The 13,676-nt window shown below is 35.3% G+C and overlaps 1 protein-coding gene across 2 annotated transcripts in view; it reads right to left on the bottom strand.

Annotated features, from left to right (window-relative positions):
- Positions 1-2,107: 2,107 nt before the first annotated feature.
- The window catches only part of LOC137644931 (uncharacterized), a 95,489-nt gene continuing 83,920 nt past the window's right edge, over positions 2,108-13,676 (bottom strand). For both annotated transcript variants that reach the window (XM_068377810.1, XM_068377811.1), the window contains exons 5-6: positions 6,567-6,798; positions 2,108-3,633 (exon numbers count right to left, since the gene is read on the bottom strand). In XM_068377810.1, the coding sequence (XP_068233911.1) occupies positions 3,575-3,633; positions 6,567-6,798 (291 nt within the window). In that variant the 3' untranslated portion in view covers positions 2,108-3,574. The remainder of the gene's footprint in view (positions 3,634-6,566; positions 6,799-13,676) is intronic.

Genomic DNA, 13,676 nt, shown 5'->3' with positions numbered 1-13,676 from the left:
CCGAAGGTGTGAGCTCCCATGAGCTAAACGGAAGACCAATCAGATTGATTATCATAAGAATGGTTACATTCTCAACAGTAAGGCGATTCCTTTTATCTAAATATATATTAGTTTTTGAAATCCCTTTTTCAGCCTCTGCATAACTCACAGCAATAGCATTTATAATATTTTTAGCTTTCTGTACACTGAGGAACCTCAGCCTTCGCAGGGTCACTGGAACTTTGTAAGACATTTATCGTGTAGTCCCGAAAATCATTGATACTGATTTCATGATGAAAAACTTTCCTAAGTACACTCAGGTTTTCCTCTGCAGCTCACTAAGGCACAACTACTTCCTCTATATTCTGTGAATTAGGATCGAAAAAATTAATCAGACCGTGAATTTTGTCATCTTGTTCATTCTTCTTTGATGTTTCCGCTAACTTGGCAACACTGGTTAGCAGGTTCCCCGAACTCATGAAATTCCGTGAGACGGTTTTAACGAACAGGCTGAATCCCACTACTGGATATAGAGCTGACAAATAATCTTTTTTTTTATTAAAGATAGTATAATTCTAACTAAAGGTTAAAAAAATAACTTTATTAGCATTTAAAATGACACGATTCTAGCTGGCACTTGTTTATAAAGTGAAGTATCTTGTTAGGTATGTAAAAGGTTAAAAATGCGACACAGGAAAAGCGTGCCAATTTTAAAATGCAGGTTACGTCACTTACTTTGATGGCTGCTTTTCCGGTCCCATACAGCAGGAGAACCCCACTCTCCACAGGACCTCCTCTGTGGTTTTAAATTGTTCGTTCAGAGTATTTATCGTTTCAGATAACATAATGTCCATTTACTGTTAAATCGTCACTGTTAAATAAAATCTTCAATTTCCTCTTGAAAGCCTCAATGTCTTCTATCATTCGAAAGTTTCGTGGGAGCTTATCCTACATACTCTCGAAATAAGTAAATGAGACTCATTAAAGTAAAATCAGGTGAAAAGCGGAAATCTTGTGACGTGAGAATTGATCGAAGGAAAGCATATTTAAAGCAAGTTGTGAAAATGGATAAAGTTTCTCTTGAAGAGTGTAAAGTTCAGAAGGCGATCGGATAAAAGGGCAAAACAAGAGCTTGATGGAATGACAATAATTACAGGAGTATGTCAGGATTAATATCCAAGGATTGCCATGGTAAGGGTACAGACTAAACGTAGTAAAAAGAAAAGTTCTGAATACTTATTTGTTATATAGTTGAATCTTTTATAGGGAGTATTCTTTCTTACCAGGTCTGTTAAATTTAAATAAAAGAACTTTTTCAGACAGAAATAAATTATGGAAACAATTTAGTTTCTTTAGAATATTTTAAAAGTCCTTGAAACGTTAACTTAAGGTCAAATTGTATGGCCAAAAATATTTGTCCCCCAAGAGCAAAATGTAATCCGAGCTCTTTCCCCTTCTTCGTTGTTCGGATTAAATTTGATTTTTCGCAAATAGGGTTAAAAAATTCAACACAAACCTAGTATTCTTTTACTATGAAATAGGCTGCATCACATAATCACAATGAATTCCAATAAAATTCAAGTTTTTAATGGTGTATTTCCAATAAAAAATAGTTTCTTATGCTGCAAACATATTCATCGGTACTGGAAATAATTATATTTCTAACACAAGGATAATGAGAACTAGCAGGTGCAGAGATAATTTCATAAACTTTTCTGCATGTGCTGTATATGTGAATTATTACGTAACTATATAGCGCAAATACTGATTTTATAGTAAGTAATTATATTTTGCTGACATGTATATATTTTGTTTTCTTTACTGATCTATAAAGTTTCCTATAGTGTACACTGACTGACAAATGGATATATATATATATATATATATATATATATATATATATATATATATATATATAAAATATGTGTGTATTATATATATATATATATATATATATATATATATATAAAATATGTGTGTATTATATATATATATATATATATATATATATATATATATATAAAATATGTGTGTATTATATATATATATATATAAAATATGTGTATTATATATATATATATATATATATATATATATATATATACACACACCTGTATATATAAAATATACACGTATAAATGTAAAAAAGATAAAATATGTATACATATAATATATGTAGTATTTATATATTATATACCATATATATCAGTGTACTAATAGTTGAACACATTATGAAATTGAAGCGAGGAAGGACATTAATAAAAATAAAGGTCAGTACAATGAGGATGTGGAGAAATGTGGTTCTGAAAATAATTTATCATGAAGATGTACTGATCAAGTCATAAATAATTGAACTGGTGATGTGAAATGATAAACGTTGATATTCAGAAAAGGAATATGGTTTTTGTTTTCAACAAATAATATATGCAATAAATTATTTTGAAATGATTACATGACGATAAAGTATATTCCATGAAAGTTAGTACATTTCAAGTGTGTAATATGACGGAATGGAAACCTTTTGAAAACTCTCATTTTTAGGGATGGTAAAAAAAAGTCCACTGTCAGAGTGGTAGGTTCTAAATTGTCATAACTCTCTCAATGTCCATAGAGTAATTTCGACTTTGAAGTATAAGGTGTATCAGTCGGTGGGACCTCAGCTTTCTCATTACAGCAATTGTCATTTGACGGTCCCAATGTTACAGATATGTTTTAATATATAATATTCATCTTTGAGATAATGATTTGAAAATATTCTGCTTAACTTTAGAACGCAATATGAAAATGAAATATGATGATCTGTGTTTCTTGATCAAGACATTCTTGACTTGCTGAAATTAGTTAATTCTTAGAAATTTTATTTAATATTCTACTTGTTTTGATGAAACTTGCCGTTGTGGTCGCCTACCGCGATTATAAAAAACTCATTTCCTTGATAGAAATGAGGTCAAAAGGAAGAAGTGAGAGTATCTTGGGTGAAAAGTGAGGCAGGTAACCTTAAGTTACATACCTTATCTTGAAATTAGGGCATTCCCATACTGTACATTACTTTTACAATGAATGTCGTGTTGATTTGTAAATCTTAAGTCACATTACAAATCATCTTATAAATACATGAATTACATGTGATGAAGCTATGTTTAATGTTTCTCACATTCATCATCCGAATTCTTGTGAGTTTTACGTAAGCTACAAAACAATGTAGGCTACCTATAACCAAACCTGAAGTATATTTTGAATCTACTTAAAACAGATCAAACGTTACCTTAAGAAAACTAACAATGGGTTGCAACAAAGATAATAAAAGATGCTGGGCTTGCTTACTAGAACCCAAAATGTCTATAGGTTACTGTTTTCAGTCGAAAAGGAAAGCAAATCGTGTATTTTATCACTGATATCTAGAATAGTAAAATGAATTTTAGGAAAATATCCTTTGTTACTAATACCATTGTCTGTTTCTCTGATGTTTTAGGCGTCCGAAATACGATGGACATATTCAACTAAAGATATGCTGCTTTGCAATATATGTGATCATTAACGTTTTCAGTGCTTTTGCACATAGCAAAACAGAAGAGACTCTGCAGAGTTTTGCTGCCTATGAAGAATCTACTCCATTAGGCCTCTCGTCGTCATCACTCCTTGTTTCAATGCTCACTGGAACAAAAAACAAAGTTAGGATTGTCATTATTATTATTATTATTATTATTATTATTATTATTATTATTATTATTATTATTATTATTATTATTAGCTAATCTATAACCCTATTTGAAAAAAAAAACAGGATACTATAAGCCCAAGGGCTCCAACAGGGAAAAATAGCCTAGTGAGAAAAGCAAATAAGGAAATAAATAAACTAAGAGAAGTAACGAACTATTAAGATAAAATGTTTTTAGAACAGTAAGAACATTAAAAGTATTAAAATAAATCTGATATATATGAACTATTACACTTAAGAAATATAAGAGGTAGAGAAATATGATAGAATAGTGTGTCCGAGTGTACTTTTAAGCAAGAGAACTCTACCCAAAAAGACAGTGGAAGACCATGGTACAGATGCTATGGCACTACCCAAGACTATGGAACAATGGTTTCCTTTTGGATTGTCGTCCTAGAAGAGCTGCTTACTATAGCCAAAGTCCTTAATCTACCCATACCAAGTGGAAAGAAGCTAGTGAATATTCACAATGCAGCAATTAACCCCCTTGAGCGAAGATACATTGTTTGGTAATCTCAGCGTTGCCATGTGTATAAGGACAGAGGAGAATGTGGAAAGAATAGTCCAGATTATTCGGCGTATGTGTAGGCAAAAGAAAAATTAGCGGTAACTAGAGAAAGGGACCTAATACTATATGGTACTGTCTGGCCAGTCAAAGGCCCCAATAATTCTGCAGTGGTAGTACTGACTTTGTATTTCAATCATTTAATGTATATTGTTTCTCCATAGAACAACAGGGACTCGCTTTTATACTTATCACCTTGCATTTTAGTTTAAGTAATGCACTTTTATTAATGAACTAGTTTCAGTCAACTGAAATCAAGAGCAAAACTAATTTTATAATGAACAAAGAAATTACCCTTAGATTTATAATCCATTATAAAAATGCCAGCTGAAGCAAATTTAAACTTTGTTTCTTCATAAAATTTTACTGAACGAAACCGGTGAGCTGTCTAGAAAAAATCTTAGTTCACTGAACCTTCAAGTACCAAGATGGGCGTAATTTTTAACATTTCCCTTTGCTAACTGGGTGTCCAGAAAGGAAATGAAAATTGTATTTCTTATTTGCACATGGATCCCCTGACCACCACCTGTTCGCTATAATTTTCGGAGTTAATGGCCTCATCGCCCTCAGCACTGGGTTACAGGTCTTAAAATCACAAATCCAAATCCAGAGAGGCTGACTAAGCTAACAAACTCTTATGTTGGCTGTGAACGTCGATAGAACTCATATAAGCACCTTCCTTTTCGCAGCCACTCGCTGTAATATCGCCAACGTCATCATCTTTATTGGACAGTTTTATTCTCGTTCCAGAATCGCAGCATATTTGTGTCCACTATCGACCTATTGCCATTCTTTCCACGACCCACCGTGCCAGGTTGCAAAGTTAGTCATCGGCTACATAATTAAATGAGCCAACTTTGTCTAGGCCTGCGTACACGTTATATCGATAGTAGTTATAACTAATAAGCAGACAACAACCAGCCACTGCCTGTTTAACGCCTAGTCAAAGGCTTTTTTATTTCTTGTGAAAGCCATCTGGATCCCAACGAGCTAGTGGTGACAAATCATCGGTGTTCCCGACAAATACAGGAGGGGGAATAAAGTTTAAAATTTCTTGTATAATTTTGTATCTTCTGTGATAAGCCATGGGAGTTTCCATCCAATATAGCAAAGTTTATATATATATATATATATATATATATATATATATATATATATATATATATATATATATATATATATATATACACATATATACACACACACACACATATATATATATATATATATATATATATATATATATATATAATATATATATATATATATATATATATATATATATATATATATATATATATATATATATATATATACTGTATATATAATATATAATATATAATGTATAATATATATTGTATAGATAATATATATATATATATATATATATATATACATATATATATATATGCACACATATGTAAGTATGTATGCGTGCTGGACGCCTGTTGAAATGAACTTTGTACTAGGTATGATAAAGCCCTGCACTAGCCTTGAACTAAGATGCCCTAATGGTAGAAGATATTTGCTTAAACACGGGCATGGTTTTATCTTACTAAATTTGGAAGAATTTGCTATTGGTTTTTATTTCTTCGCCGGAGCATGGTTCCTTTGCTGAAGACACAGAAGGAACGCAAGGGCAAAAATATGCTGCAGGTACAAAATTGAAGTAAATTTCTGCTTTATACCGAGATTCGTTTCAAATATAGTTACTTGAATTAGTATGACTATGGTTGAGATAATACAGTTGACCTAGATATACACGTAGATACTCATATGTTGAAGATGAATTAAACATAAACATAGTCAATCTACGAAAATCCGGCAACTGAGCTGATTGAAATATCATCATTGGTCTATGAGTATGAACAGTTGATGCTCAGCATCTGTAGTTGGCGGTGTGTCGTGAGGTTATTTGGAGGCATTCATTGAATTTAGTGTGATCTTTCACTATCACTTGAGGTCATTTCTGTCTACCAATGATGTCTATTTTTTTTCAGATTCGGCAACATTCCTGTGGCTGAATCTGAAAAAATGTCGAGTAGATGTCCAGTACACAGTGTCACTAGATTTACTCATGATTTTTTATCCTACTCTAAACCGATCCTAATGTTTAAGGTGGCCATATATCAAGTACCAGATTAGTAATTTTGTCAATTTTCAAAACCCTGTTCCTATTGATATTATTAATTAGATTGCTATTGATGTACTGAGGTCCAGATGCGTAATATTAACAACAGTGGTAATTATGAATAAATATTAAAATATACTAAACAAAACAGTGGTGATTAAAGACATTCTTACCTCCATGAACTTCAGCTTGGAGCATCGCGCTCATGAAGTTCTTGAAGAAATTGTCTAGCTCCCTCTCATAGACAGTCATGAATTCGTGGGATGAAGGTCTTTGGATCTTGGGCCTTTCATTGTCTCTTTCTTCATCATGCTCATGCTCTTCGCTGTCGTGATCTCTGTCTCTTAGCTCGTGCGATTGGTGAGTGTGATGACGGAGGAAGTTTCTCATGACCTCTCGTGTGTCCTGATTGAAAGAAAGTAAGCATATCAGCCATTTCTCTGTCAACATTTAGAATTTTAAGCCCCCGTCAGTTCTTTGTCCACTTGAACTATCAACACTGAAATTACACGCTATACACTGGAAATTCCCTCCCTTTTAATATACTGACATCAAATACTTTTATTATCGTTATTATTATTATTCTTTTGCTGCAAGGAGGTAATGACTAGGTCATTTATATTGACTCCAAGAACACTAAGATTTTTTTAGATGAAAGTTGAAAATTGTAGAGAGGTTAAGTTAAAAGAAAAAAAGTGAGGAGAGGATAAAAGTAAACAAGCGAAAAATTAGCGACACTGTTCTATTGCGGTTGTTTAATCAGTGTAGCTCATACGGTGTAATATGGACATTACTTAAGAGTCTATGCAGTGTTCATTCAGCCCCTAGTTACACTTCCTATATATCCCTTTACTTTACCAGAGTTCCCGCCTACTTGCCTCCTTCTTGCTATACAACCTTTTCTAACATTTGCTTCACTGTGAAATTTCTGGAGCTTCTCCTAGTAAAACTTGGGCGTTGAATGGCCCATCACAAGGCTGTATAGCCCAAATTCATAAATTCAATCTAAACCGTATATTCCAGGGCTCTATGAAAAGTTGCAGGGAAATTTTATATACTGTCTACACCTACATAGTGCCAGACAATGCAATATCTTGCTTTATTTATTAATTTTTTGTTTCAATAACCAAAGGAAATTCTTTCCTTAAGATGTGGGTTAACTTCACTTATTTTTCACATCGCCAGTATTGATATCAAGATGGCAATGGTGTCTTAATGCCTTTAGGCATTGAAGAATTTTGGGAGCATTTGTTCAACTGATTTTTTAATGTTAATATTCTATAAAGTAAAGTTTACTATAACCCCGAATAATCTAGAATAAAGCAGAAATAATTTAGAATAAAAACAGAAAAGAATAATTATGCATTTGTAAGCATGCTTTCACACGAATTCTTAACGTATAGATTTTTAGGTCATTGTCTAAACATGAAATAAATTCCTACTTTTTCTGACAAGAATACAAACTTCAATTCTTTTATGTAGATATCTTACAGGGAAGGGTGGAACAGTTGGAGCTTAAAACAAGGTTTGGGAATGATATGCCATATACCTAGATCATGGGAATACCCCTACTGCTCAGTGGTTTTTGTTCTTGCCATGGCAATGTTTGAAGCTTTGGGAACTGAAGCTTTGCTCAGCTATGCTTGCTTTCTTTGGGATGCTTGTGTACCTTGTGTTGATGGGTATTTATTTGATGATACCTATATCTTAATTTTTCTGGTAAGGTTAGTCAGAAAATGCTCTAGTAGTGAATTAGCGAGAATGATTTAAATTTGTATGTAGCACCGAAGTTGGTTTTTCTTGTTTTTCTTGTAGAGGCAGGATTGGTTGTCAGACAGAACATGTGAGGAGTGCTCTTCTAGGTCGGATGATCAGTGAAAAAGAAAGCAAAGAAAATTCTTTAGTTTTCTTTTGAAGGTAATGCTTCTTCATTGGTGTCTTTTTCACTTTTGCTGCCCCGAGAGGGGTCTTCCAATTGGTCAGTTTGAGGTCGCATTTTGTAAGATAGTCAATAGGAAGTTTGCCACTTCTAAGAAGATGCAGAATTTCTGAGGATCTTGCAGCCCACCTTTTTTAACCCCAAACAATCATCTTCCCATAACCATCACAGAATTTGTTCCTACATATATACGAACCTTCGTCCTATAACAGTAGTACGTTTTTAGCATAGCGGTATGTTACTTGTATTGAAGGACTCTGGTTGGTAGTTAGTAAAAGTACAAAATACTTTTAAAATTTGGGATTTTTTTAAGTGGTGCACTCCCCTAACTGTTTTGATTGTTTTTTTTTTCGGTTTTTGCTGCTGCTATGAAAAAGAAGAAGAGAGAAAGGAGAGTGCACTCAGGCAAGGAAGCAGAAGCATTCACCTTGCTCTACCACTATGTTGCCATTAGCTTCATGACCTCATCGTTATCCTCCCGGACTCTTCTTCCCCTTCCCTTTCTCCTGTTTAAGAGGAAGCACAGAGAGAAGTGAAAAGGGCTGGCCTTTGCAAGAACACCAGGCATCAATTTGGTCAAGCATAACTCCATTACTGCTCTCACTAAGACATATGATAACCATGTTTGGTCACATGCCTGGTTATCCCACAAAAATAACAGATTGTGGCTCCCTCAGCGATGCTGATGTGATGTACTTTATTTGAAAAGGTAAGAAAGACTTCTCTACTCAGGGAGTTCAGGACTCAATCAAGTGTTCAGCAATCTAGGTAAAATATTGAGTTGACTGTGGGCTATGAGCACTTAATGACCTCTAGTGCATGACTAATGCTGCTCGTTTTCCCTAACACAACGAAATGGTCAATGAACGGTCACGTTCAATCATCTACAAGGCCTCATTGAAAGATTTAGCCTGTTTGCAATCAATCACTCTATTATTCTGTGACTGGTTGATGTCATGCTTGTAGTGGGTGCTGGTTATGATCGGTCACAGCAGGTTTCACACACATTCTCTCAATATGGTAATCAATCACCCAATCATTCTGACCTCAGCTGTGGGTGATGACAGCAATTATTAGCTCTGCTAATGAGGTTATGTGATTAAGTTGGTTTATTCATTTGTCTCTGTGTGTGAACATTTGTCTGTAGACAAGATTACGTCAAAACTATTTGATGGAAGGATTAAAGCCCGACCTTTCAAACAGAAGTCACTACAATGTTTCAATTGTTACAAATTTAGCCACCCTTCTAAAGACTGCCAAAAAAAAAAAAAAAAAAAAAAAAAAGATTGTGCAACACTGGCTCCAAAGATTAACATGGAGAGTGTACACTTAAATCTACTGCCAGCAATATAAGTTAAAAGAGGCTGCCCTTAATGAATCTAGAATTGAACATGTAAGTGTGGGGCATACTAAGAGACTATTGAATAAATCAACAACCCATGCGAAGGCACTGAAATCAGGAGGGAAAATGCTGCAGGAGACATTTAACCACTATTAATGCCAGTAGTTCCCCCAAAAAAGAAATACACTGTCTTCTGGTAACATGCTGTATGTTAGGCCAAGAATATCGCTTCCTAAGGCTTTGCCCACCTCTATAAAACCTTTGCCACACATTTCAAAGGAAAATACCAACCTCTCTCAGGCTCTATCTATGCCTGATTTGATGGACGTTTCACTTAAGACCGAATTATCAGGTGCACATGAACATGCTGAAACCTGATAAATCACCACCTCCTAATCAGAAAAGAAAAAGACCTCCATATCTCTCACCCCTTTGCATTAGGAATACTAAAGTTATCCCCCAAGAAGCTGAAGCCTGGAAGAGGGTGGGGGGCTTAGAGATTAGCAGCTGGGCTCTGATGAATGTGAAGAACGATGGGAACTGCTTTCCCACTGGATCTTGGTACCCAATTGTTGATCCAACTGAATTAGTCAGCACTTTCTCTTTCCATTTTGGTTATTTCTTTTATTCTCCCATCTGTTTCTCTTGGTCGGGAACTTCTTGACGACTTTGGCTTGTTTGATTATAGTTTGGCTGCTTCCTTGGATTTGGCGTTAGGTGGGATGGATGACATGCCATCTCAACCTGTACAAATTTAGACGCCATCACCTACTCGGTACAGACTAAGGTTAGTCTGTTAAGAGACTGGCTCCAGTGATCAGGTTTTAAGTCACTAATATTTGTGGGTAATGGGTAATGCCAGTCATTGGAGTTGTAGATGGGAGGGCTTAACTACCCACACTGACCAGTGTACGCCTAACTGAAGAGAGGCAGCCCCTCTCTAATAAAGGACTGGTCCCCGCTGGGACCTCTTCTCACGTTGACCCACGTTGGATAGGAGGGCTGACATCCTCTGATAGAAGGTAGATAACCAGTTTGCTGCTTCTTTGCAAACTAACCCCTCCAATGACGACCTGGAAATTATAAAGGACCATTTCACTGATGTTAGAAAATAGAGTAATATGCACAACATAAGGAAAATGCGAATCCTTCACGTTACCCAAATCCCAATTGATACTAATTATGATGAGCTTTATAGAGCATTTAAGAGTTATGGAATGATATTTGAGATAAGAATGAAACTTCAGGGTGATAAATGGGATTCGTGGGTATCTTATGATATTCATGATGAAGCATTTAATGCCATAAGCAACATTGGGTATGTTGAAATTAATAATTTGAACATTGACTGTGCTTTGAGTGATAAGGTACCAACTGACTTGGAAGTATACAGACTTGCCGACTGGTGTGAAAAAAATATTGATGTAGGCAACCCTACACAAAGAGACCCAAAACCACCAATGTGGCTTGTTGCAGAGCCTAAAGGGATTACAGGGAATTATTATGAAATTTGTAAATTTATAAAGAAAAAAGTAGGAACCATTGCTCCAGTTGATATATCCCGTTTTGGAAAAAAAAAGTTTCCTCATCCATGCCAATTATCCACAGTCTGTCATATTTTCTAACCTAAAGACTAGTAGTGGCGATATTAAATTAGATGTCAAACCCTATAAAGACCTGCATAAATTTACAGAAGAGGAGGTACTGGCCATGTGTTCATTAACAGTATGGAGGGTGCATAAAGTTCCTGGAACATCAATGATTATCCTTACTTTCCAGGGTGCTGATGTACCTTTCCATATTGTTATTGATAATGAAAGGAATAAAGTTTGACCTTTTAAACAGAAGTGATTACATTGTTTCAACTGTTTTAAATTCGAACACACTTCTAAAGATTATAAAAACGAGACAAATTTGTAGAATTTGCTCCAAACCTTACCATGAAGAGTGTATACTTAAGCTTGATGTTTGAACTGCAACTTAATTCATAAATCCACTGATAAGAGCTGCTGGTTACATAATCTGGAAGAAGCTGCCCCCAACAAATCTAGTGTGGAGCACATAAGTGTAGGATATGCCAAACGACTACTGAATAAACAAAACAGCTATGCAAAGGCATTGAAATCTAAAGGAAATTTACCACAGGAGACATCAAACCCATCAAGTACTGCCAGTAGTTCTAAGAAAAGAAATACAACCTATAATAATAAAGTATGGCATGACGAGGTAAGCATATTGCCTTCTGAGGCTTTGCCACGGTGTATTAACACTGGGGCATTGCCTATCTCTGTACAACCTTCGTCCCTCATTACCATCAATAGTACTAACCTCTCTCAGGTCATGCCCTTGCCTGATTTGATGGAGGTTCTACTTGAAACCAAGTTACCAGGTGCACCTGTGGTGGGGAAAGTGCAAAAACCAGGCAGCTCCCAAACTATTAATTGGAAAAGAGCCCCCTTCCATAAGAAACCTTTAAGTTATGATATCAAATAAATATGATGTTTTGTCTGTTGATGTTTCTCCTCAACCGAAAGGCAATTTGAATAAATCAGAAATTCAAGTTGGGGTCCACCCCCCCTCTACAATTAGATCAAAAGGACAAAAATAAAAACTCAAACGCAAAACCCAATTTATGAAGACCCTCTCTAATAAAGCCAGCGGGAAATAGAGTTAGATCAAAAATTGCTAATGGGAAGACATCATCCAAGGTGTCCTCCATAAAATAAACCATAGTTTTTTTCCTCCATTTTACAATGGAATTGTTAAGGTTTAAGGGCCAAATATGAAGAGCTTAAGCTCCTCATCCATAAGCACTCCTCCATAAGTATATGTCTAGGGGAGAGCAAACTTGATCATAATAACCCTTGTCCTCGCAAATATATTAGAAATAGGACACCATATAACTAGTGTGTAGGAAGCCATATCAGAAATCTTATATAAGTTCGTTGAGATGTTCCTCAAATATCTTTGTCTATCCGTACACCTCTGCGGGCAGTGGTTGTTCAGATTGATATAGGGAGAAAATATAAAATTTGCTGTCTGTACTTGCCTCCAAATGATAACATCTTCTTTAGAAATTTAATAAAAGTGATTCTAAACACCTTTAACCTTTTCTTTTACTTGGAGATTTGAATGGTAGACATCTTTTGTGGAATGATGTTTTAGCAAACACAAGGGCCAATATTATGTCATCAATTGTGGAAAATGAGGATGTCTGACTCCTCAATACAGGAGAGCCCACACACTTTCATTTCATTCATTGACTTATCAATCGCAAGCTCTAATTACCTTCTCGATTTCGATTGGAGGACATTAGAGGATTGGCATACTAGTGATCATACAGCAATCATTATAATCACCAACAATGGTTCACCTTTACAGACATCAGCATGATGGAATCTTGATTAGGCGGACTGGGATAGATTTCATGAGCTAAGCGGAATTGAAGGGAATACAAAACATTTTGAAAGTGTTGATGCCATAGACTTACTGAATGTAACTCTTCATGCAGCAAGAGTCAATTTAGTTCCCAAAACAACAGGGTTATTCAAAGATAAAACTGCCAGTCTGCAAATTTACAAATAGTCTTAGCGCGGCAGAGCCTCAGTCAAAAGAAAGTTCTTTATATATCTAAATAACAGTCATGTAATCAATCACCTTGGCCTCCCTATTGTCAATGACTTGCCGTTTTTTCCTCTGGATATTTTTTAAGCGGATAAATGGGCAAAATTCTGAAGAGATTCTCTATCTAATCTTTGCGCATCTTGATGCAAATGTTCATTCTGGTGTCTGCTTGGTCCCCTTTATCTCAGAAAATGTCTCTTATGGCATTTTAATGGCTGACTTTTCCGTGAATCTTACAAGGGGCTATTGTTCCAGGACTGGGGATGACTCTTATTGGCTTGTTCCAATCATGGATTCTGAACAACTTTCACCTACCCCTCATCCTTTGGGAATCCTAGGGCTTGTAGCAATCTTTTTCAACCAGGGTTGCACCTTGGC

This window comes from Palaemon carinicauda, chromosome 8 (genome assembly GCF_036898095.1).
Source record: "Palaemon carinicauda isolate YSFRI2023 chromosome 8, ASM3689809v2, whole genome shotgun sequence".
Lineage (NCBI taxonomy): Eukaryota > Metazoa > Arthropoda > Malacostraca > Decapoda > Palaemonidae > Palaemon > Palaemon carinicauda.
Note: the sequence above shows the minus strand (reverse complement) of the source record. Positions and strands in the feature narration are given on the sequence as shown.